Source organism: Leptonotus elevatus, chromosome 4 (genome assembly GCF_054856555.1).
Source record: "Leptonotus elevatus isolate MCC_2025b chromosome 4, RoL_Lele_1.0, whole genome shotgun sequence".
NCBI classification, from domain to species: domain Eukaryota; kingdom Metazoa; phylum Chordata; class Actinopteri; order Syngnathiformes; family Syngnathidae; genus Leptonotus; species Leptonotus elevatus.
Genome location: NC_141242.1, coordinates 18,427,917 through 18,453,427, shown reverse-complemented (window position 1 = coordinate 18,453,427; position 25,511 = coordinate 18,427,917). Strand labels below are relative to the sequence as shown.

Genomic DNA, 25,511 nt, shown 5'->3' with positions numbered 1-25,511 from the left:
CTCTTCACCCTCAATTCAGAAAGCATTGTGTTCTTATATTCTCCACCTCCATGCGGCTTAAGGAAATGTTCCTTTAATTTCACTAGATAGCTAGTTAGCTAAAATTGCTCATTTTGGCATTACAAATCATGCCGTACTGACTCCCACCACTCAGCTCAACTCAATAGAACACTTTAAAACAGCAGAGGCCCCAGAATTGAACCCTGTGGAACACCATACGTTCCGTTATACATGTAAATTCATATGACATATTTTTCTGCCCACGTTCATTTTTTGTCAACGACCAAAATCCCTGCCGCACCGATATGCCAAACAATGTAGCGTGATCACCTGCAGCCAATCACGGTCAAGCGGTCGGATGTGTGACTTCCCGAACCGCTGTCGTTCCAGCTAACCCAGGTTAAGAACCACTATACTAACAACACGTCACTTCAACTGCTGCTCAAGTCCATTATATAGGATGATGTCATGTAGGAAAATCAAATATATACATTGCTGTAGCCAAGACTGCATCCACCCGACTGTTTTCCAGGATGTGTTAAATGTCCTAAAATAACCTTCTAATTTACTACGTTTTCTGTGCAAACAAGCTTGTCACCTCCAGCACCTGAGACAGATTACCAAGTGACACTTTCACAAGCACAAAAAGTGGGAGGTCACTTTGCAAACTGCTTCTCTCCCAATAAACGTCTCCATGTGACACGTGCGCGTAAAGCATGGGGCCAAGTGTGTACTTTGTTCAGTATGAATGTATTGCCTCATGCCTGTGTGAAAAAGTGTTGTCCTGGACACCTGCAGTGCACGCCACACACAACGATAACATAATCTCCTACGTACATTCTGAAAAGAGGGAGAGTGCGAGTACAGAGTAAGAAAAGCCAATGAAGAAAGAGAATGGCGCCTTTGTGACAGTTTTACATCTCAATGACCGCAGGCTGCGAGAGCATGAGCACTATGTCATACCATGGGTCACAGCTCTCATTCTCTCGCCCCAATCCCTTTTGTCTTACTTTTCATTGTATTTTATCTTCATGATGTCATCTTCCTAATCCTCCTTCCTAATACGTCTCTAAACAGCAGAGCAGTGAAGACAAAAGAGGAAGAAAACTCAAGTCAGGTTTAGCAGGATTCGCTCAAGAGTCTGTTAGCAGTGGATTCGAATGCTGTGGGATGACTACACTTCCGTATTGTCCACTTCTGATCATTCTCTTCACGCGTGACTGTAAAAAGGATATCAGAAGATAAACCTGCAATCGTATTGACATCATCGTCATTCAATCATTTCCTTTGCATATTGTTGATGTGCGTGAAGGCCCTTGTTCATACCCCCGAAATCAAACACACACACACACACTGTACACACGCATCACTTGTCGTCGATGTGTCCACGTGGATACACACCTCGTAGCTCTCTCCCCTCCTTCATCCTGCGGACCCTGATCTTCAGCCTCATATCGGTGTCCTGCAGGTCCGGCCAAAAACGATCCTCTGCGGGGGATATCACCACATTAAGTGGCATCCCCAAGTACACAATCTGTTTGCTGCCAGGGATGGAGCCACCCCTTGCAAGAATCTCAAATGAAAATGTCCTCCTTAGAAAGCTGATGGAGGTGAAAGTTGCAAGATTTGATGTAAAAAAAAAAATAAAAGAAAAAGGAAAAAACACTGGATATGCAAAAACTGTTCCGGGGCCTTGGAAATGACCTTGTGCAAGAAAAATTTAAGGCGCAGGAGTCAAAGTGTCTGTGGTGCTGCACCTGAAAAAAGCCCCCAAACAAGTCCACATGTGGCCAGAATCCTACGTGAATGCAAAAATCCCAAAAATGCTCTTGGGTAAATATTTTGTATTTGTGTGGTTTTGTGGAAAAAGGCGGCCACTCGGCGAGCAAGAGCAAAACGAGTTTGTTTTCCGGCACAAATGCGCCAGCTGTATTCTGCCTGCAGCTGGTCTGAGAGCTTCTGTGTGTCTTAGTCTCAGTGAGTCCACAGCAAGAAGAGCAACCCACTATTGTTGTGCTGCTCCACTCTCCATGTCTCCCATTGGCTCGCTCGCCCAAGTAAACTCCTCCCTCTGCCTCCCTCCTCTCTCCGATGGCTGTCTCTGCAATAGAGGATGACGCCGCCACTCGCTCTCCTCCGGCTTGGAGGGTGAATGAGCTCACTCGCCAGCCAGGCCAGAGCCTTCCCCCTCTCCTTCTCTTCTGCCTCCCCCTTGCACCCTCCCTCGCCAGCGGAGCCCGAGCTCCGTCATAGCTAATGTCCAAGGCATGTAACCACATTCCTTAGTCAGCCAGCAAATATGCGGCCACCTCAGGGACCGAGTTGCAGAGCTGGCCTCTATTGGGGAAGGTTAGAGGCTAACAGGTACGACATGACTGAACTAGTTAAGTGAAAGCGAAGCATTGCTTTTTGTGGGGGTATGGTTCAACTTTCTTTTTTTTTTACTTTACAAATACAACAGATTACATGGTTTTAAGAGGAGTTGAAAGTTTTTTTGGGGAGGGAAGAATGTGTGCCGCCTCGCTGTCCTGTTCAATGTGGTTTTGTCTTTGAGGATGAAAATGGAGAGAGGAAAAAGTTAAATTAGGGCAGAAGATGGAAAAAGAACCCAAACAGACAAAAGAGATGAAGCCGAGAAGTGAAAACTCAACAAGCTTGTGGTGTGCAGTTATTCACCATGTGACAGGCTACTGCCGCTTGGTACTTTACTATGGAATGACAAATATGTAGCCTGCAAGTTCAGCCATTGGGGGAGCAGAAAATGACATTACATGACTGCTTGGGGAAACTGGATGGAAAGCGATTGTTGCCTACTTTAAGTTGTTCAAGGGGAAGTCGTCCCAAGAAATCTACAATAGCCTACTAGTCAAACATTTGACTCTGATTAACATTGCATTTGTGGAATATGACTTAATCAGCAAAATCCTCCCATTTTTATCCATTTTAGGAGGCAGCCATTTTAAAATGTAAACTTAAAATGACATCATAGTTGCTCAGGGTTCAGTTAGCGTCCAATCACAGCGCACCTGTTTTCTGAAGCTGAGCCATGATTGGTTGTCACTTGAGCCTTGAGCAACATTTTCAGTCAACAGCAAGTGGCAAAATGGCTGCCCCTTGAGATGGATAAAAGAGATGTTATCAAATCATATTATGAACATGTTCAAAATTTCTCTGCAACAAGAAAAACGGCTTAAGACAAGTTTAAAAAAACAAACAAAAAAAACAACAAAACTGAGCACCGGTAATCAGCCTAGCCGATAATCTGTCTCTCTCCAGCCGATACCAGTATCAGCCATCCTCTTGTGCCCTATTTATGATCAGGAAAAATATAGAAGAATAAAAAAATTACTATTGATTTCATTAAATTTTAAAGGATATTTGTGCAGTTTGTCTTTTTTTTTTTTTTTTACTCGCGACTGCCACCTCTGGCCCAAAGCGTAACTGCAGCATCTGTGTCAGGCTCGTTCATGGTGCGAGTACGTGCGGCGGCCACAGTTGACAAACGAAGACATGACTTCAAATGAGGTAAGAAAAGAAACTGTGGAGTGTGCGGGGTTTGCACACTCTACTATAAAGGGAAGATAAAAGCTAATAGGTGCAGTCAGAGTAAAACAGTCAGGGATTTTCATACTCATCTGGGTATTGGTGGAGCATGCATGATGGAGAAAAACCTTTAATATTACCTTTTTAAAGGGCACCTTTAGGGAAAAATGCTATATTGGGATATATAGGTCTTTTTTTTTTTTTGGAATGGTATACCGGTATATCAAAAGTATTATTGATATTTGTACTTGGTGCAGTACCGGGGACTACAACTCATACTGGTATCGGTCTGAAAAAAAAGTGGTATCGAACATCCCTAATAATAAGACAACACAATCAATTGCACATTAATAAGCGCACAGATGTTATAGTGAAAAATAATTAGAATCAAAGTATCTTTGTGAGAAGAGTCACTCTAGTGCCACTGAATAACACTATACAGAAAATAACGAAATATATATTAAAGGTAACTGGAAAAAAATTAAAATAGACAAAAGTGTAGTGCAGTACTTAGGACACCTACTTGGTTGGCACAGCAACAACAATAACACTAGCCTTGCGCTCCAAATATGACGTGACCCTGTTGCTTCCTAATTCTCCCTCCAGAGTAACATGGTTGAGAATAGTAGGTGTGCTAATTGGAGGATTACTGCGAGAGATACAGTATAGCAAATGGCAGCCAGGTTGTTTTATGGACCGCACGTGTGTCCCCTGCTGCGACGGATATAGCTGGTCCTGTCATTCTGGGCACCCCCTCCTCTGATGCCTCCAAGAGCACAACACATAAACACAGTGATACCAGACCATTCACTTAATCCTTTTCAATTTGATGTACAAGAGTTATGAATGCAAATATATTGTACAACATTTGTGATTCAGGCATGGACGCGATAAATCAAATCAGACTAAACTTCACCTATTATTATTCACATGGATAATTTGTTATATTAGTAATAAAAAGAGACAGATTCCAATTTCATGGCATGTCTTTTTTTTTTTTTTTACTTTGGCACTGTTAACACTTAAAATATATATTAGGGGAGTGCATGTCCTCGTTTTCCTCTCTGCTAAAACAGGCAGCGACAGGAGTGTAACACAACACCATAGATCATCTATCAGGATTGCATAGGACGGGACGATGTCATTTTCCGGATTGGGGAGGTTAGGGTGATGAGGACAAGCTAATTGAGTTTGGTTGGTATATGTGTGTGTGAGCTGTATATGAATGTGTGTGTGTTCAACTGTGAAGGACAAAAGGATTAGCCACTCTGTCCAACAATCTCGCATTGGTGCATCTTTGCACAAGTGTATGTGCATGAAATTTACGTGTTTGTATGTGTATGTGTGTGAGTGTGTGTGTGTTGATGGTACTGGTTGTCAGGGGATCAGTAACAAGACTGCTCTTACGGTGACGTAATGCCTACAGGAGGACACAGCTGCCATGCCAAGGGGCTGAGGTAGTTGCTGGGGCAGAGATGGAGAAATTGAATTGGGGGGGGGGCAGTTGGGTGAGGGGGATGATAGCTGATCTGGTCATCTCACTGGGGACATTGGTGATGTGGTACGTTATCATATAGGTATGTGTGGAAGAGATCATCATCCGAGAACATACCGTCGATTTGGGGTCATTTAACGAGGCGAATATGCAAACTCTGGAAAAAAAAAATCTTTAAAGGATGAGGATGTAAAGACGAGGCAGCAGGCAGGCGTATGTTGGATGAGATTAGAAGAGGCGCCGATGAATGACACGGTCGACTCATTTGCATGTGTGCAGTCAGTCGTGCAGCGGGGGCCCCCGCGTTGCTAGCTACTTAACCCCCTGGAGGAGCTCAGAATGCACAGTTACTGGTGCAGTGTCACTGCAAAGAAATCACTTGAGTCAATCTGTTCAGACATGGACGCGATCGGGAGGGTACGCCAGGAACAGATGGGCCTCATAAACCATAAATTGTACATCATTGAAAATCCCAGTTGGAGCTATTAAGGAGTGTGCGCACGTGCTCGTGTGTGGCTGTGTGTAAGAATAGAATGAAGTGTGAGACTCAATACTGGCCACTACAGTATGAGCAAGGTAGTGAGTGAGTGACAGTATGTTGATGACAGCATTTAGTTCACATTGAACATCTATAATGGCATATTTAGTGAAATGAGCGCCCTGAGTTGTATTTTAGCTGCGTGCAAAGGTAAACAGAAAAGAAGTTCCTATTTTATTGTGCTTCCTGGTACATTTTATCTTTACAAGGCAACTGTCTACAATACGCAGAGCATAAATCAGATAAAACATTTTTGGTTCCTGTTCATTCTGAATCCCCATAAAATAAGCTCTCTTACTGTATGTGTAATATGTAGATCAAATGCACACGTGGTCGCAGTGTACAGTAATCTTGCAATCCCCCCCCCCCCCATGTGTTTCTGTTTTGTTTTTTTCAGGGGGGGATATTTTTTCAGTATAATTTTTTTTATGTTTTATTACAGTTTTTTTTTCTGAAAAACTGAAAAAAATTTCAGAAAAATAAGATTTTTTCTTCTTCTGTTTCTTAGATTTTTTTTCCTTCTGTTTTTCAAAATAAAAATGTTTCCTGTTTTTTGGAATAATAATTGTTTCTCTCTTTTGGAATTCCCACATTTTATGTAATTTTTTTCAGTTTTATGGATTTTTTCCCTCTGTTTTCTGAATATGTCTGGGGGGGAGGTTGGCGGTGGTCGGCATGGGAAAAAAATCCCAAAAATGGGAGGAAAAAGTCTTTAAAACACACACACAAAAAAAACCTCCTCAAAAATGTGTCAGAAAAACAGGGCTAGGAATTCAACAATACACTTTTGTACCGAAGAACATACTCTAATCCATCCATTTTCTGATTGCACTTGTTGACTTAAGGGTCACGGGTAAACTAGAGCCTATCAAAGCTGACTTAGTGCACTAGGTGGCATATACCCTGGATTGGTCGCTAGACAAACAAACAAAAATGCACATTCACGCTCATAACCCCACGCAAGCTCAGGGGGAAAACATGCAAAACTGCCAAATTGTTGATGTAATATATGCGTAATCCTACTAATGGCAAATAAATCTTAACCGTGAGCTTTTCAAGCTTGGTCTAAATAATAAAATAAATGGTCACTGATCAATATAGCAACAGACATTAAAAACATTACTCAACCTTTAATCACTGAGCAGTTTCCTCTCATACACAGTCAAGCTGCAGAAATGAGGCGCTGCACCCTGGAGACTATCAGTGCATGGTGACAGCGGCTATCACAACGCCCACAGCGAGGGTTGGCTTTCCTGTTCCAACAGGCCCCACAGATGTGTGTATGTGTGTGTCAGATCCAGGGTCCAGTAGTGACATCACTCTACCAGCTACAAAAGAACAATAGAGGAAGTATGACGCCACGCAGTGAGAGGAACCGGACAAGCTGTCTCCTTTAGAGCAAAGCCAACGCCCTCATGATGGTACAGCATGCAGATGGTTAAAACACGGACAAGTATAACATTTGTAGTGTAAAAAAAAAAAAGCTCAAGCTTGTATTTCGGCACATGCATGCTGAGTGCCTGACAGCTTCTATCACCCCAAGGTGTACTGATGTCATTTTATCATTTAAGTTTATCAGGAAACAGTTACACAACGGAAGAGGAAGTGGCTGTTTGAGGCTTTCGTTTATGTGTGTTTCTGTTTGTGTACGCATGCCTCTGACTATTTATGCATGTGAGGACAAGGGACCATCATGAGAAAAATAAATGATCACAAACTACCACATTACTTAGCCTTGGGCTTGCTGGGAACTCTGAAATTAGCTTGTTGTCATAGTGATGGAAAAAAAAATCTCCCACTTCTACCAGGAAGCTACGGCTCCAGCGGTTGGTTCCAAAAATGTGTGGTCATGGCGTATTAGGAGCTGTCTCACAAATCTTTATCCCTCACATAGACAAGTCTCTGCTGAGAGAGAGAGAGAGAGAGAGACAAAAACGGTAAGCAAGGAAGCGTTGCTGTGGAATTCCTGAGATAAAGTGCATCAAAGAAAGCCCAGTGATAAACAGGAATCGACCATTGTTTCATGGAGTGACGCCATAGCAGGAACGGTAGTGGGCAGTCCGAGCATGAATGGAATGTGCTGGATGCACGCAAGTGGTGGGTATAAACTTGCGAGCCTAATTAAGAATGACTACTTTCCTTAATTGTGCTTCTGGTAAAAATGACCACGAGTGTACAAGAGCCTTCAGGCTAACAGTGACAAAACTACTGGTGCTACTGAGCTAGCAAGCACTTGGCCCACATTCACTTGTGAGGCTCGAGTTAAAGGCGCTGATGGGGGCAAAACGTGGAGGTGCTGATCTAAGGTTAGCATGCTGCTCTACTTGTGCTTCTGTTGACCTGATGTGTTGAAAGTGCCAAGGTAACCGTTTAAACAAACTATTTTTATTTGACGCTACATGAATGCATGACACGGGTGGGTTGGGATGTTTAAAGGGCGCTCGGATAGATTTCAAATGCAGCTCAAGCCACAAGGCATGCACTATGAATGGATTGTATACACAAAGCAGAAATGGTTGAAATATTTAGGGCACGCTGGTACAAGCATCCAGAGTCAGGACTTCCACACCAACTTTTATTTCTTAATAAAACGTGAACACCAAAAGCCAAATGCTTGTTTTAAATGCTTTGACCAAGGACTTCGCATTATCATCATTGCTGCAACTTACAAATGACTTTTACTATTTTTGTGCAGAAAGTACAAATCGGCCATTGAATTGTATTTTATTAAAACAATTTTTTTTTTACAGATATTCTTAGATTTGCTTCACATGGATGCATCATGTAAAATGATTCTGTCAATATCTCTTATTGAAAAAGTGACCGGTATTCTGTTTTTCAGAATAAATCCATTTAATTGATTCGGGTTGTTATGTCTATTTTACATCTATATTATTAAATCCAAATTAATCAAATTTTAAACTGTTATTCAAATTACAGAGAAAATATAGACCTTTTCCTGATACTTCCTACAGACACAATGTTTACCTATTTCCAAGATTTGTTTTTGACTTCACTTTGTAAGATTGTTCAAATGTCCAACTAGATCACAGTCACATCTTATAAATTGAATAAATCTATGAAAAACAATTAGCAATTTTCACAACTCTACGAATGATTCTATCAATATGTATAAAGTAGGATTCATTTAAATTCCCAATCTTGAGTTAACTACACTGTAAAAAGGTCAGCGGCAGTCCTTAGGTACGTTTTACTTTGACGTCCAGTTAACAGCAAGTTAAAGTTACTGAGTTTTGAACAACACACACACACAAACACACTTTGACATTCCGACACATGGCCTTTTTTTAAGCTTGGATCTTAAAGACTCATTTGAGATCATTCACAATTCAAATTCACATATGCAGGCAATCTACTAAGTTTTGCAAAATGAACCATTTCTCAAACTGGGAATTCCTGCAAAAAATTCCTTCCGAAAAGTTCATTCACTATTGCAAGCTATATAGTATAAGCCAATGATTTTGTGTATATTAGGGTGTGTGTGCGCGTCTGGCCTTTGAGCCGGCAAAGGACTTGTGAGTGATGATGAAGAAGAAGAGGAGCGGGATCGCGTCATGCTGGAAACATTTGGCAGCGGCTCACATTAAAACACATACAGATGAAAAAAGACACACACACACACTGGCCTGTTTTCGTCCTGCCTTTTTTTCAAGGCAAAGAAGGGAAAATGACATCAAGCACATCATGTGAGTCCAATGAGACAGTCGGGTGGGGGGGGGGGGGGGGGGGGTGGGGGGGGGTTGTATTGGCAGAGGAACATGGTTACATAAACCAAACTCTGAAAGGCCTCCTTCTGAGGTCTGTTACCATAATGCATGTGTTACCATATGCACATGCATTTGCCTGCTTTAAGGACAACTATGTGCACGGTATGCATCTGCACAATACCCGATTAAGGCACGAGCCTGAAGGAGGAGTTCAAAGAGACTGCACAAAACAGAACATGATGTCAATGTGCAGCTCTGAGCCTTCTTAAACACTTTTTCGGTTGGCGAAGGTGATGTCATAGATATTTCCGTAGGCCATTTACGTTGACCTTTGCGCTCTCCCGCTGCTCACTGGGGTGGGGTGAATGTGTGTTTGTGTATCTACAGGCCAAGGCGAGCGCATCGAGGCCACTGGCGCCAGATGTGATGACCGCAGGAGTCTGGGCCTAAAAATAGAGCTCTGTTCTCAGCACCGTGAAACAGAAGCGCGGAGAAAGGCGAGGTGGAGGAGGGGAGGAATAGGGGAGGGAGGTGTAATGGGGGAGGAGGGGGTTGTGGGGGGAAGGAGGAAGGCCCGGGTCATTGAGAATAAGGTCAGATATATCTCTGGGGAAGGTGAGCTCACCTCTTAAAGGCCCCCCTGGCTCTTTCTCAATGAAATCATTGATCTACAGCAGTTCCACATGGCGTAATGGAGCAAGGTCAGATGGGAGTGTGCCAAAGGGGGAGAGGAAGGGGCAAGGAGGTGCAGAAAGGGGAGGTTAGGAGGTTAAGATGGCGTAGTCACAACCGAACGGGAGAAAGAATGATGGATGGGACTCAAGAATGCGAAATGTTGTGCTCAATTACAATTGTTACTTGATGATTTCAATGCTTAATTAGCGTACACTAAATCAATTCATGTTGCCGCTTGGACCTAAAGGGACACTGTTGGGACTAAGTCCGGGTGGTCTCACACCAAAAAAAAAAAAGTATTCTGTGAAAATATTTTAACCACACCACTGACGTGATGACTGTTGCACAACCACCATCCCTCTTTAATTAAATCAAATGAGTCCTCAGTGAAACTATATATTGCAGTTCCTTCAGAAATTGCATGTGAATGCTAACATGCTACCATCAAGCTGAAATGCTAACCAAAGAAACCAACTAAGGACTAAAGTGAAGTATCTTAAGTCCATGTTAAATTGCATAGTTCAGAATTCGATCAAACTACAGAAGGAACATGCCTCTGAAGTTGGACAATTATTTTTATTATTTTTTCAACATTAATTCAGACAAAAGGACCAGATCATAGGGCTGCTCGATTATTAAGTAAATATTAATCACGAATAATTTGATAATAACTGAAATCATGATTAGGACAACTATCTGTTTTTTTGGTACGAAACAAGAAAACGTTTAAACATAAAAAATATTGAGACAAATAAATTTCTTTGAAACACTATAATTATGCAAGTTCTTTTTGGACCAAACAAGTTGTATTAAATTAGTAATTTTAAAATAAAAAAAGGTGCAAATATATAAATTTAAACAACTCAAAATTAGTAGTAATGATCTTTTATTTTTGTTTACGGTTATGCCCTTTTTGTAATTGTGGAGTGTATCAATTGAAATTGTAATTGAATTGTGATTCATTGCAGAGCCCTGCCAGATCAACAAGAGGAGTTAAGAGAGAAGAAAATGAAAATCACAATTTGGTAAATCTATACAGAACCGGCGAGTGAGGTAAGCAGACTCAACTCAAACTGTGAAGACTCCAGCTTCATGTCACTTTCCATATTAATATTAACAGTACTCAACTTCATTTACACTTCTATGATTTCTATGACTAAGGCCCCCGCCCAGACGGAAGCAAAGCCGGCTTCGTTCCTCAAACAAATCTCGTACACACAGAAGCATTTCAAGACTTGCTTGTGTCCAAAAAAAGACGCTGAGGACGTTTAACGGCTGTAATGTATATGCCAAGTCTGGAGTGGCGCTGTAGCGCAGCCACAGGGAGTTAACAGAAAGCGAAGAAGACGGACACTTTAAAAAAAAAATGTTATTGCAATCTACAGAACAAACATGGCTTTGCGTGTGTCAAAACAACATGAAAAAGACGAACACAGAGAAGTGACAATGGCGGGTGATTCAAGTACAACACCGCTTGTTGAATGTGTAAATAAAGAAACCAAATATTTTGCTGCAAAAGCATAAGCATGCTAAGGAGGCTACGCAAAACGACTACGACACGGCTATCCGCCATTGTTGTTGACGGACTGACGGTTCGCGCGCAGTCACGCGAGAATTGGCGCATACGTCATCAATCTGCGACAATGCGTCGTCATCGAGCTGCGACCATTACGTCATCACTGGAGGAGCCCGGTTTCAAAAGTGATCGAACCCGCGCCATCGTGTAGACGAACGGCCTGAGCGGTAAGAAACTTGTGAGGATACATTAAAACTGGCTTTCGTGTGGACGGGGCCTAAATTAAAATGGTCTGTATAGTTCAGGGGTAGGCAAGTTCAGTCCTAGAGAGTCGCAGTCCTGCATGTTTTCGGTGTCTCCTGCCTCCATTCCAGGTGTTTCAAATCATCAGCTCATAATAAGTTCAGCAGGAGCCTCTCAGCTGTGTTCGAGGAGGGAGACATCAAAAACATGCAGGACTGCGGCTCTCTAGGACCAAACTTGCCTACCCCTGGTATAGTTAAATAATTTATAATGGCATTTTAGAATGACTCTGGAGTTGATGATTATTTACAGAACTGGTTAATGCAAGACAGAAAATCATCAAGAAGATCAAGATAACATGCGTTTAAACCTGGTAGGGAGTGGACAAAGTTTTCGGGTGCAGAATAGCATTCATTTGAGTGTCTGACTCTCAGTATTCACGCATGAAGCCCTTTCCAGGTTTGTGCGTGACCGTGTACTGTTGTTGCCCATAAATCAAAACCAACACTGTGATTATTCCGACAGATATTGCAAAATTACTTCAGCGGCAGTGGTGATTTTTTCGCTTCTCTGAAATCGTATAAAATGATGATGTGATGTTTGCCGGGGTCTGTACCAAGCAAACAAACACGTCTGCGTACATCTGGGAAATCTGACACTTATCCAAGCTCGCAGAGAGCTTCATTTCAAATGTTATATGGCGTGCTGCTCAGGTGGAGGCAAAACCATAACGACTGAGCACTGAGGATGCTTTTAAGGACGATATGAGCGGCATGAGAGTTCGTTACACTTTATGTCCTCGAAGACCACACACTCTCCCCATGTGCACATGAATGCACACAAATGAACGCACACACACATTCTGGATAAAATCAGAACTATTACCTCATCTCCTAAATAGCTCCCTTTTTGTTGTCCTTTTTTCCCCTCCCTTCACACATGCTCTCTCAAACATTGCCTCATCCCCATGCACACACTACTTCATATGCACATATTCAATCCAACTTGCACGCAGACGCACAAGAACACACACACTGACACAAGCCGACCTCCTTGTGTAGCTCATTGTAATGTCTCTGTGAAGGGCCGCATTGAGAGGTTCAGCCTTCCACCATTACCTCACCTCTTTTACTTCTCTCTGATGCTCTCATGTACGCGCGCACACATTCAGACAGGGGGCCACCGCCCCATTGTATAAGAAGAATGACACATAACTGAATTGACCTTTGTACCTTTGCCTGTCACACCCAAACCTGATGTCATCATGCTTGCCGTGGGCTAGACAGCAGCTCCTGTGTGAGCGAGAAAAAGAAAGAAAGAAGGAAAACACAAGTGCAAGTAGGAGAGAGGGAGAGAGGGAGAGCTTTCATTTGCTAATACCCCTCATCAGTATGTCATCACTAGATCGTCTAACGTTTGTTCTTGCTTGCTTGCTTGCTCGTTTGACTCGTTCAGGTGACAGCGTGGGAACCGACATTCTTGCCCGTAAAGCGTCTCAACTCTCTTGACATATTAATCAGTTGATAGACAGAAGATGGTCGAGCCATCAAAGACAAACTTTAAAGACGTACTACTATTCAAAGCAAACTATTTTAGTATTTTGTCTCCACATTGCTGGAATTTTTTCCAGCTGTGAGCATCTGGGTCAACGCTATGCATCGACATGGATGACAAACAATGAATCATCACAGTTGCTATTGGCGACATTTCTGTCAAATAACGTCACTACCCTTGAAGTGGCGCGTGAAATATTTTTCTTGTCCTGCCCTTTTTCTCTCTTTGAACTAATAGCGCCCGCTTTAGTGATCCAGCGAAAAACACACGCATATGGCCCTTGGGAAAGATTAAGGACAGTTGTGCACATCTGCAAACAACACAAAAACATGCAGTCTATCACCACCTTTATTTCCGTTTTTCATGACCTCCACTCCGAAACCGCAAACTATTTGTAATTAGGGACGTTCAATAGCACTTTTTTAAGAAAAACGAATACTAGTAATCACGATACTGATACTGATACCAAGTAGCCTACTATATGTCTAGAACAGTACTTTTGATTAGGGCTGTTGTCAAGTTCCCCTTTATCAAGTAAGTCCAAGTCAAGTTCGATTCCACAAGGTCCAAGTTCAGATGAGAACAAAGGGTAAACCTTGAGACAGAAAAATATTATATTTTCACACCCACAAAATTAGAGCAATTTCCTTCTTAACTCATTTGCTCCCAAAAACGTATAAACACGTTCTATTTTAAATATTGCCATGATCCCAAAAACGTTATACTTTTTTTTTTTTTTTATGTTTTTTCTATGCTTGAGCATACATAGAAGGCTTTGGTGCAGCTTCTGACCTGAAAAGGTCACTTAAAGCAATGATAGTTCTTACAAAAACGGCCAGCAGGTGGCAGTAGAGTATAAGAGATCAACCAGGGCCATGTTGCGACAAGCTCTTTTCCCCAGTTTTCAACAGGTTTGTGAATAATGATGAAACTGAGCTATATTCTAATGCTAATTGCTGCAAAATGGAAGATACAAATATACTTTTTTTTTCCCTGAAGAAAGAAGAGAGTAAGAAACTCTTTTGGTAGGTTCCATGTTTTATAGCAATCGAACACAATATTCTGTGGGCCTTGCAAAATCAGTCAAAATTGGACAGTTATTTCATAATCTGAAAATCTTTATTTCAAGTTTCTTTTGAGGGATGGCGTTAATTCTCAGGAAGAAAAACATAATTGGTCTCGGTCGAGTCAATACAAATATTTTGCGAGTCCAATGGTCGAGTCCGAAACCATCCGAGTCAAATGCAAAGGAGTCCGAGTCACCCCCCCCCAAACAACAACAACAACAACAACAACAACAAAACAAAACGTGTTGAGCAGTCCATACTTGAGTACTACAGTTCTGCTTTTTTTTAATATAAAATTTCTCCCCCAAAAAACGACAAATAAAAAACCTACAAAACACAATTTAGCATTTTTCCTTAAAATTGCATGAAATTATTGGATATTTTCTATTCTTATACTTTCTATTTCCGGATCGGAAAATGGCAGTCGATAGTATTATCGCCCATCCCTATTTTTTTAATATTTTATTATTTATTTCCAAACTACTATATATTTTTTTTATCTATACATTCAGACATGAAGCCAAACATTTTACACATATACAATCAATTGCTTCCAGTAATCCATTTTATATAGCACTTGTCTTCTGTGAAGCTGGTGCTGACATCATCAAACATCAAATCATCCATTTGCGAGGTGTCCCGGTGAAAGTGCACCAAGTTGTGAAAACAATCCCACCTTTCTCTATAAAAAGCCACAGCCGAAATTAATTCTGCATCTTTGTGGTAAAGAAACGATGTTTTGACTTCAGCAAGTTCATCTGCGTCAGCGCGTTTGAACCCCGCAGACAAACATTGGGACTGATGTGACGGGACACGACAACCCAGATACCACCTAGCCGCACGCTGGTTGAAGCAATGCTGCATTTGGCTTGCCTGTATGAGGCAAGGTTGGTGGGAAACATGCAAACTTTAGACCCACGAGGGAGGCAGCTGGCTCTAAACAAGTCATGTTCTCTTACACACACACACGCACACACACGCACACACACACAGTCACAAGTCTCTAAAAGGCAAGACATCAGCCTGAGCTCCAACTGAGTGAGATCACTTGTGGTAAAAATATTTTTCTCACAAACACTTTCTCACAGTCGGTGAAGCAATAATGCAAAAACACAGATGCTTACAACTTAGCATAAGTAAAATATACCACCATCCTTACGCGCACATGCACGTAAACATTTTCCACCAAGTCCTCTGAGAATGTACAGTAAAAACTCTCTCTGAGTGTCAATGCCAAGCCGGAGTACAAGTACAATTGAAGACATTTCTTGATGACATCACGCATGTGTCGGAAGTGGTTTTGTGTCTTTATCGATCATTTAGGTGACCGACAGAAACCTAAGAGGGCTGACTGACTTGTTTAATTAATACTTATCCAGCCCATGACCATTGGTTGTGTAACATCTCATCCAGTGATTGATCAAACAGCAGAACCTCCAAAATCAAAAGCAGTTCAGTAAATATATGTAGGATGATAGAGAAGAAGGATGAGAGGGTGGCAGTGACAGAAAAACGGATTACTGTACTTTTTATTTTAAGCTCCCTTGAAGAATGTGACAGAAGGCAGTCAAGCCAAATAAATCAAAGAAGACGACGGCTGGTTAGTAGTTGGTTACTCTTTCTCCCAAATAGATAATTGTACTTTTGTGCTCAAATTAAATGTAGCCAATATGTCTATTTTAAGGGTTTCACCATTTTGTAAATCAGTTCAAAATTTTAACATTTAATCCTAAAAAAAAAAAATGTTAACCTTATTATCGAGCTGTAGGTTTTGCTCACTTAAGGTACAGCGTTTGTTTTGATTTTATTTATATATTAATTAATTTTGACTTAGTATGGTTTGTTATTGTAACAAATTACGTATTCTATATTTTGTTTAAAATAAAACTGTTTAATGTGGCAAAATGGTTAGTTACCAAAATATTTTGAAATAATATATTTTATATTAAAATTTTTGTCATTTCAATATCGTGATATCGTGAAATTTTGCTCAAGATTATCATACCGTCAGAATCTGATATTGACCCATGCCTAGCTGCAAATAATGACTTGGTCACTGATTTATTTATGCTTTTAATTAAAGGGGAAGTCAACCCCCCCAATTTTATTTTTTAAATAATATGCTCTATGCAGCCTACTAGTCAAATTTTTTGATTACTATTGTGTTTGTGGAATACGGATTAAGCAGCAAAATCCTCCCGGTTTTATCCATCTCAAGGGGCGGCTATTTTGTTACTGTCGACTGAAAATGACATCACAGTTACTCAGGGTTCGGGAACTGACCAATCACGGCTCAGCTTGCTAACCCTAACATCACATGAATAAAATCCAAAAAGTTTAACTGTGATTGGTCGTTGAGCCCTTAGCAACTGCGATGTCATCTTCAGTCGACAGCAAGTGGCAAAATGGCCCCCCTGAGTTGATAAAAATAAAAAAATTAATTAATATTCCACAAACACAATATTATTCAGAATGTCGTGTTTAAACCACTGAGGGTTTATATAACATATTGTTGCAAAAAAAAGAAGAAAAGTCAGTTGATTTCCTATTTAAGAAATGTCAGAAAACACATGCATGAGTAGTACTCTAGCCTAAGAGTAATAAAACAAACAAATAAACGAATAAACAAAAAACTTGATTAATTTCAACATGATTTCATCCTTCTTTGTTTCAAACATCTACAGTACACACACACACACACACACACACGCACACTCACACACGCACGCACACTAAAACGGGTTTATTTTTACCCGTGTCATAAGTGAAGCTATTTTTGGAAGTACAAAGAAGCACTGGATTAAAAAAAACAAAAACAGCATCCATTTCTTCCACTCATCTGTCACACAAAAGCACATCCTTCCACGTGCTGTCATACACAAATGTATGCATGCTACAATTCAGACAGGTACACACATCAGCCACATGGCACACATACAATGCATCGGGTATGCACAGTCACTGGCTGTCAGCACCGCTAAGCCCCAGTCGCACTATAACATCCAAACAACAGACTTTTCTATTGGCTGGGTCCACCTGCGGAATATTCTCTGCCACTGTCGTCGTGGAAACAGCAGAAAATATGCCAGAGAAACAAAGGAGACTTACAAAACAGAGAATTGCTGACAAGCTCTTTTCCCCTTTCAATTAAAAGATGAGGAGCGAAAAACACACACAATTTCTTACATGTAATAAAATGCTTGGCTGTGCCCAACCTACCTTATTACATGTCTTTGACTAATTAAAAAGCGGCGGTGTTTTGAAACAATGCATGGCATCCATGAATGACTCGTGAAAAAGTATCGAGGAAAAAAAGTGCCAAATGAATGTACAGAGAGAGAAAATTTACCCCGAGCGGCGCCTCTGCTGTCTCATTTGCATTCCTGACTGAGGCAAGATTATGTTTTTTTTCCCCCTTGTGCTGACACATTTGAGGATGCACTCAAAGCTGCTAAATTAAGCCTTACTGTGCTTAGTGGACACTATGACAGGATAACTGTGATGCATAAGGGCACAAGTTAAACTTTAGCATTATTCCAAAGGATGCGAAGTACGAGAGGGACTCCGGAGAAGATTAAACATCAAAGAGTCATTAGAGAGTCGTTATGGCTCAGCGGCTGGCATGTACAGTTCCGGCTGTCAGGCTTCCATTCCTACAAATATGTCTGAGCGAGTAGTATGATTCTAATAAAGCTGAATAAAACTCCCAGCAGGTGCTGTGGCATGTGATGCAAAACAGTGACATCTAGTGGCCAAATTGCTCACTGCAAGAAACGTGGTATATGAAAGTAGAGTAGGGAAGCGTTTGTGATGTAGAGGAAAATGTAGACTTAATTATGTAAAAAAAATCAATATTTTAAATCCATTTTACACAAACCACACACAAACATGCACTCCATACCAGTAAGCAGGGAGACTTTGTGGAAGGTGCCCTCCAACTTCCCGAAGAGAATGTGCACGAAGCCGTCTTTGGACAGATGAGCGGCTTCTTTGGAACTCTGGTCATAAAGCACCACTTCCTGTTTTCTGCCCAACTCCACCTGCACACAAAAACAAGGCAGATGCACACAGGGATTGTTCAGTGAAAACAGGGGATTCACCACAAAGACTGAAACAAGAGCATTCTTTGTTCCCATAAATTGTTCGTGAACATTTGGGACTCTGGCGGTAACAGCCTCACATGCAGTTACAAAATGCAATACTGTCAAATGTTTTGATAACAAGCGCAGAAAAGCCGCTGCAAGACTTGAATCAGCCTGGCTCTGATATGGAGAAATAAAGGAAAGATAAATAACCAACAATGGCAATCAATATGAGCTTCAGTGATTAGAATGTCTGCAACAAAACAAACGAACATTCGGCTGTAAATTAGAAATACATAGCATGATTAATACATAAGAGTTGCATCTATGACTAGAAAATTGATGTTGCAATAATCCTGCGCTTGATGTAAAGCAAACTTGTAACAGTCAAATGTAAAAAGCCAGTTATGCTATGACAACACAGTGCAGCATTCATCATTGTGGTGCGGTTGATGTCAGCTTAAGTGAGGGATGGGTTTCCGTGTGCATGTGCGGGTGTGCTTCCATATGAAAGTGAGCATGCGCATCTGTTCCCACTGTGTTGTTCTTCCCCATGTTGTTAGGCAGGCTTTGGTCACATGACCAAGAGGCAGCACCTACTGCAGCTCAGAATCGCTGCATCACTGAACTACCACTGGATGGGAAGGAGGAGAGAGGAAGTGGGATGAAGAAGGCGGAGAGGGATGAGGTGGGTGGGAGCATCACGGTGAAGTATCAACAAAAAAAATGTCAAGAAAAAAAAATGACAAAAAGGCAGACAAGAGAAGAATATGATTTATTAGTGTAGCGCAACATACAATCTATCATCCTCATCTAAATCAGGTTCAGGCAAAGTAGTGCGATTTCCACTCCCTTCATAGTCCATTCAAAAGGCATGCTGGTGATGATGGCCCCATAGCACGCACAGCTGTACTGCACCATTCACTGCGAGTGTCCATGTGTCAGATGTGGGGGTGGGGTTGCCTAATTGTGTTTCTGCTAACATAGCAGCTGTAGCAGAGTGCCTTGGCACTTGGCAGACAGCCATGCAGGTGATCTGGACTGGGCAAGGTCAGCGTGCAGTCGCTCAAGTCTGCTCGTTTCAAATCAAAGCACAGCTCGGACACAGCGGCATTAATATCATTAGTTTCATTATGAAAAAAAACACGAGTTTGAAGAACTCGCACTTCTCACACGGTTTATGGTATTGCTAAGCAGAAGTAGATGACAAAATATGTCACTGTACTCGGTAAACAACTGTATTAAATACTGCTTGTACTGTATTCTTCATCAAGTCCTCATTAGCCAGAATCTTATTATTTTATTGTTTATTTATGCATTAAAAAACATTGCTAGATTTTCATTTTTATGGCTATTTATTTACACACATTCATTCATCTTTCTTTACGGAATAATAATCCTAATGGGATCAAGTCTAATTTAAGAGCTTGATCTCGATGCCTGAGGATTACAGTGAATATGTTTACAGCAAATACACTATGCAGAAGAGTGCAGTGAATGGAAAAAGTTTTAGTTTTGGGACTATAAAAAATAAAATAAAAAAATAAACAGTGGGGTAAAAATAGATCAGGTGCTTAGTTGCTGAAAGCCAGGCAGTGAGTAAACTATTGAGTTTTGTTTTGTTTGTTGTTATTGTTTTTTTTGGGGGGGGCGGGGGGTAATTATAATGAATATACTGCAGGGTGTATCTGCATGAGGTTTTCATCATGATACTGATTTTTAAAAATGGTTTACCTTGCATTCATTAGCTAATAAATTGACAGCACAAGTGACGAATGTAACTGACTGTTCAGGAAACATTCTTTACATTCTCAACCAATAACGCAATCTTGCGGGAGATGTGCGTCGAGTTCCAACAGTCTTTCCAACTTTCCAGCTCTCAAAGCGTTCAGTGTAAAAAAAGAAAAAGAAAAAAAACACAAAAAGCTTAATTCACATGAGCTATATACATGAGTTAAGTTAAGAGTGCAGTAAAGGTCAAGGATCTAGCAGTTTGGAACTGCAGGCTGTCAGACTGCAGCAGTAGATGAGAGTCTCCATCCCTCTGCAGTGCTGGCCCAGGCGTTGTGACGCATGAACACTGCAGGTAAACAAGCAATGCTCATGGTAGGAAGGGAGAATAAAGGCGGGGCCATGGAGACAGCGATATAGAGAGGATGGTTAAAAAAAAAAAAAAAAAAAGGGAAATGAAAGCCAAGAAGGGCATGAGGGGAAATATTGAAGTTGTAGGAGACTGGAAGCTGCACAAGCAAACTGTGATATTATAATCATGTTTTCTTGAAATGGATATGCAGTACCAAAACGGAACAGCCTACAACTGAATATTGCTTTGAAATAAAATGTCAACAGAAAAGGTATAACCCATTGCATTAACTGCAAGGTGACAAAACTACAAACAAAATGTGACTTATTTGTGATGACATGTCACATTGATGTCTGGAAAACGGAAAAGCCGGAACGCTCAAATCTTTACGATGACACCTGTTTACGTTTGCATTCTAATGAATCTGTGGGAACATAACACAAGAGCACTGGGGTGCCGCCATAAGCATGTGAAACATCTCAACCTCAGCAAGACTCCTGACCAGAGATATGCGCATGTGTTTGTGTCTAGCAACATGATAGCTTCTCGTTTGTGCAATCCCAAAACACCAACCATGCAGGCAGCTAACATTATCTACAGTACATTGCATGCTAATACAAGCCACCTCTTCTGGCAGTTGATCAGTCATTTTAAGACTCCACCACACAGGGTGTGACGCAAATCTCTCACCGCTGTAATGACCTGGGGCCTGGTGATGTCATTGACTGGCACTGACAGCTGCCACAAATTGCAATGATGAATGTGTCTCGGGGCTTCTGTACTTTTTTCTATTCTTATGGAGTCATGATGACAACCAGTCAAAATAATACACAGAATATGTTTTTTTTTTTTAATTACTCAAAATAATTAACCCAACATTGTCGTAGCTCAATTGCTCAAAACCTCACAGCTCCCCTTCGAATGGGTTAGGAAAACAACCCAGCACTTTTTTTATTTGTATTTATTTATTTATTTTTAAATTTTTAATTATTTTGTTATTATTATTTTGGGGGGGGGGGGGGGGTACAAAAAAGCAAAAAGAAAAAGAAGAGTAAAACTAGCGAGACTTCAGGAGACCTCAGTCTACCAAGCATCACATTTACTATGATTTACAAACATGTTTGTTGTTTAAGAATGAGCAATTGTTAATGTTAAGCTTGTGTTGTAAAAGTGTGATTACCTTAGCGTTATGATGTCATACCTCATCTTCACACTTGTTTGATAACCAGAAGTGTTGTAATGTTATTTAACATTCCTTAAAAGAATAGTGACGACAGTTTCCTGCACCTCAATCTCAGGCACGCACACGTCACAAACACGCATGCTGCGGATCCGGTTCAACCAGGACCTCCATCATGCTTCAAGACATATTTCCTTTCTATAAACCACCAACAAATACTTTTCTTGTTTTGTTTCAAACTTGTGGTGAACTATATACTGCATATCTTCGATCAAACTGGCTCTTTAAACACTGACACCTGTTATGATCTCATGATCATAACACGCCATTTCCGCGTGTCAAAAAACGTGTTTCTTTCAACAAGGCGTCAAATAAACGTGACAGGAAATTCCAGGATTGCCACATTGTGTAATGTACGAAAGAATCAACATAGTGAATCATCAACTACATTTCTTTAATAATATCTAGCTTGTATGACAAAAGGAACTGTTGTATCATGTTGATTTTGAAATAATTGGCATTACTTAATAAAAAATCTCTGGTGCCCAGAACTGCAACATTATAACATGATAAAAATACAACGTCACTGCAGCCAAATTAACCTAACATGCATGTCTTTGGACTGAGAGACAGACATGCTAATCACTAGCACCATGCTGCTATACTAAAACATATATATATATTTTTTTTTTTTTATTACATTTTCCGTATTTCTCTCTTTATAATAATACAATAATCAGGTATTTGCAACTTGCAAGTAGGCTGTCTATCCATTTAGGTAAACAAGTGGGTAAAATTTGCATCCATAATTATGTTAAAAGACTGTTTTAGTAACGATACCAGGTATCGTATCGGGCCGATACCAGCCCTGATTTCATGCTATCGGTACTCTTGTGGCTGTTTTACGATCAGGAACTACAAAATTGCTATTAATTTCAGGCAAATTCAAAGGGAAGTCAACCCCCCCCCCCAAATAAATAAATAAATAAATCCATTTAAGGGGAAGTCAACCCAGAAAAAAAATCTAGACAATAATATGTTCTACGCAGCCCCATTTGTCTAAATACAGTATTTTGGTTAATATTGCGGAATATGAGTTAAGCAGCAAAATCCAGCATAAAAAAAAAATCAATATCAGAAGGCGGCCATTTTGCCACTGGCTTTCGAGTGAAATTGACATCACAGTTGCTCAGGTCTCAAGTAACAACCAATCACAGCTGAACTTCAGAAAACAAGTGAGCTGTGATTGGTCGTTGCCTGAGCCCTGAGCAACTGTGATGTCATCTTTAGTCGACACCAAATGGCAAAATGGCTGCAAAAATATGCATGGTATGTTAATTGAACACTGAATTGTCCCTAGATTGTCTGTGTGTGCCCTCCGATTAGCTGGCAACCAGTCCTGAAGACAGCTGGGATAGGCTCCAGCATTCCCGGTATTCTCGTGAGGACACATGGACTTCTGTTAACTTAATCCAGTGGTTTTATAACATTTATAAGTTAGTAACTGATAATAATCAAGTTTATGTAAAAGAAAGCTTCTAAGGAACTACTGTATGTATCAAAACAATTAATTTGGTGTAATCAAACCATTCAAGTTCTGTAAAACTTAAACTTTTGAGTTGATCAACTCAAAAAAAGTGAGGCAACCGATTACGTCACTTTTTTTAAGTTCTGCTAACTTATTCGGGTTAACAGTGTGAGATGGATAAAAATTGGCTGGATTTTGCTTCATAAATCATATTCGACAATTGTAATATTAAGCAGAATGTCATGTTTAGACTAGTGAGGTCACATATAACAAATTATTGTCAATAAATGTTTAACGTTGACTTCCCCTTTGAGAAAAATGTACATTGAGATTATTATGTCATTGTTTTATTGGGCAATTTTATGAATCAAAAGTACTAGTGGTATTGGTATCGGTGACTACTCAAAGAAGTGAGTATTGGTATTGGGATCGGTCTGAAAAACAAAGTGGTATCGAGCATTCCTATTCTACATAATAACTTTGAAATATCCTGTATATTTAGCAGCATCAGCAAAATGGCTGGAGAACGGATCAGCTGCACTTCAGCCAAGAAACTAGCCACTTACATAGAATAAACTAGCGTGTCAGAGTGGGAAAGAGGAGCCGGCTTCCTGACTAAGCCTGTGCCATCCCATGCCTCAAATTCTGTCATTTAGCCTCTCTGACCTACATTGACAGCTATCATCCATAACGAGACCATGAGGGAATGTAAAGAAGAGAGAGAAAGAGGACACGGTTTGGTTTGCTGGAGTACCAATGGATAGATGACCAATCAACTCAGTTAACTGAAGCAATGGGAGCTTTTATGAAAGCGGGTGAGTGCAGCGCCTGGGGGGATGAAGGCTATTACAGCTCAATGGGATGTAAGGTGGGAGGCAGTCAGGGAGGTGGCAGAGGCTGCAGCCATGAACCATGAATACCCTCAGTGCCGCTCTCCCGCTTCCTGGCTTCCTGCATTCACTTCCCTAACAAAGAACCACAATGGTGTCCTTTGCTGCCTTGGCTGGTTGACGCGGACCTTGGCGTTGCTCAGAGCCATGGGGGGGCAGGGTGTGTATGTGTGTGCGTGCATGCGCGTGTGTGTTGGGGATGAGCTGGAAGCCCGTATTAACATCGCACAGCCAGTCTGCACGTGCCGGGCCCGCGGTCTGCCAGTGGCCACACAAAAGGGATGATGTCATGCTTAGCCAATAACAAAAGAGTCTTGGTCTGTCAGGCCCTCCTCTCGCACCCGGCTAGTTCCAGCTTTATCCAGCCTCGCATTAATCGCAAGCCTTATCCTCTTTGCTGGGCGAGTGGGGCGGTGGATAATAACAAGCCAGCAATGGGGCAACAACCAGATAGGGGCAGGAAGAGGGGAGAAAAATGAAGACATTTTGAAGCATTGAGTGGGTGGAGCTTCACGAGCTTCACAGCTTGGCTTCACGTAGAGATGGACCATGTAGAACAATGCCATCCCACACCCAACCCAAGCTCACTCCCGGTCTAAATTTGTCTACCAGTACTAACCAGTCATGTGATAATGCATATAAAAATAAAACACATTCTGTGAATAAATGCATTCTTAAGGATGAGTCTTCGCACCCGAGGCTGGAAAATGCACATAGATGTTGTTTTGATGCATATTTGTGGTAAGAAAAGAGATGAGTCAGTTGTTGCAATATAGCCAATTGGCACTAATTGGTATAACCCGAAACCCGGTGGTAAATGGCAGGTGGAAGGTGATTCTCTGACATTTAACAATTATGCAGATGAAGTGATCTTAACAAAATTAAAGCAATACATCAGACTTGTTTTGTCACTTTGACCAATCAAGCCACATGAGATGTCATGTCAACTCCTCGTCTCTAAACGTATATAAAAAATTTGTATAAGGCAGTAAATACAAGATCCAAGAAAGGTCGAGGAAGTAAAAAAAAAATTACCCCCCCCCCCCAAAAAAAAATCAATGAACCTTAGACTAAGAATGTCACTCAGCTATCATTGGCCATGGTAATAAACTAAAAATAGATTTTGGAGAGACAACACAACCAACTTGGCGGAATTTCCTGTGTCATAACCCCAGCTTTGTTGTTGTCCAGTCATGCAATACTGTAGGCTAGCATCCCAAACACAAGACACACCAACAACGCCCGCTCCCTGCTTAGGTTTCCCCACTCAGACTTTCTTGAGTTTCACACAGTGACTAAAAATACAGGAGTCAGCGTGCCACGGCCGGACAGGACATGGAAAAAAGGCTGTCATATTCAGAGGAGAAGTCATGGAAAATGAGAGGATCC

General features: G+C 41.1%; 1 protein-coding gene across 4 annotated transcripts in view; it reads right to left on the bottom strand.

The window, feature by feature from the left end:
- dusp8a (dual specificity phosphatase 8a) overlaps positions 1–25,511 on the bottom strand; it is a 46,504-nt gene that overhangs the window by 11,096 nt on the left and 9,897 nt on the right. For 3 of the 4 annotated variants that reach the window (XM_086073916.1, XM_086073917.1, XM_086073918.1), the window contains one exon: positions 18,261–18,399. In XM_086073916.1, coding sequence (XP_085930042.1) covers positions 18,261–18,399 — 139 coding nt within the window. Of the gene's footprint in view, positions 1–1,401; positions 2,067–18,260; positions 18,400–25,511 lie in introns of those variants that run through there. The other variant, XM_086073919.1, reaches the window with a different exon arrangement.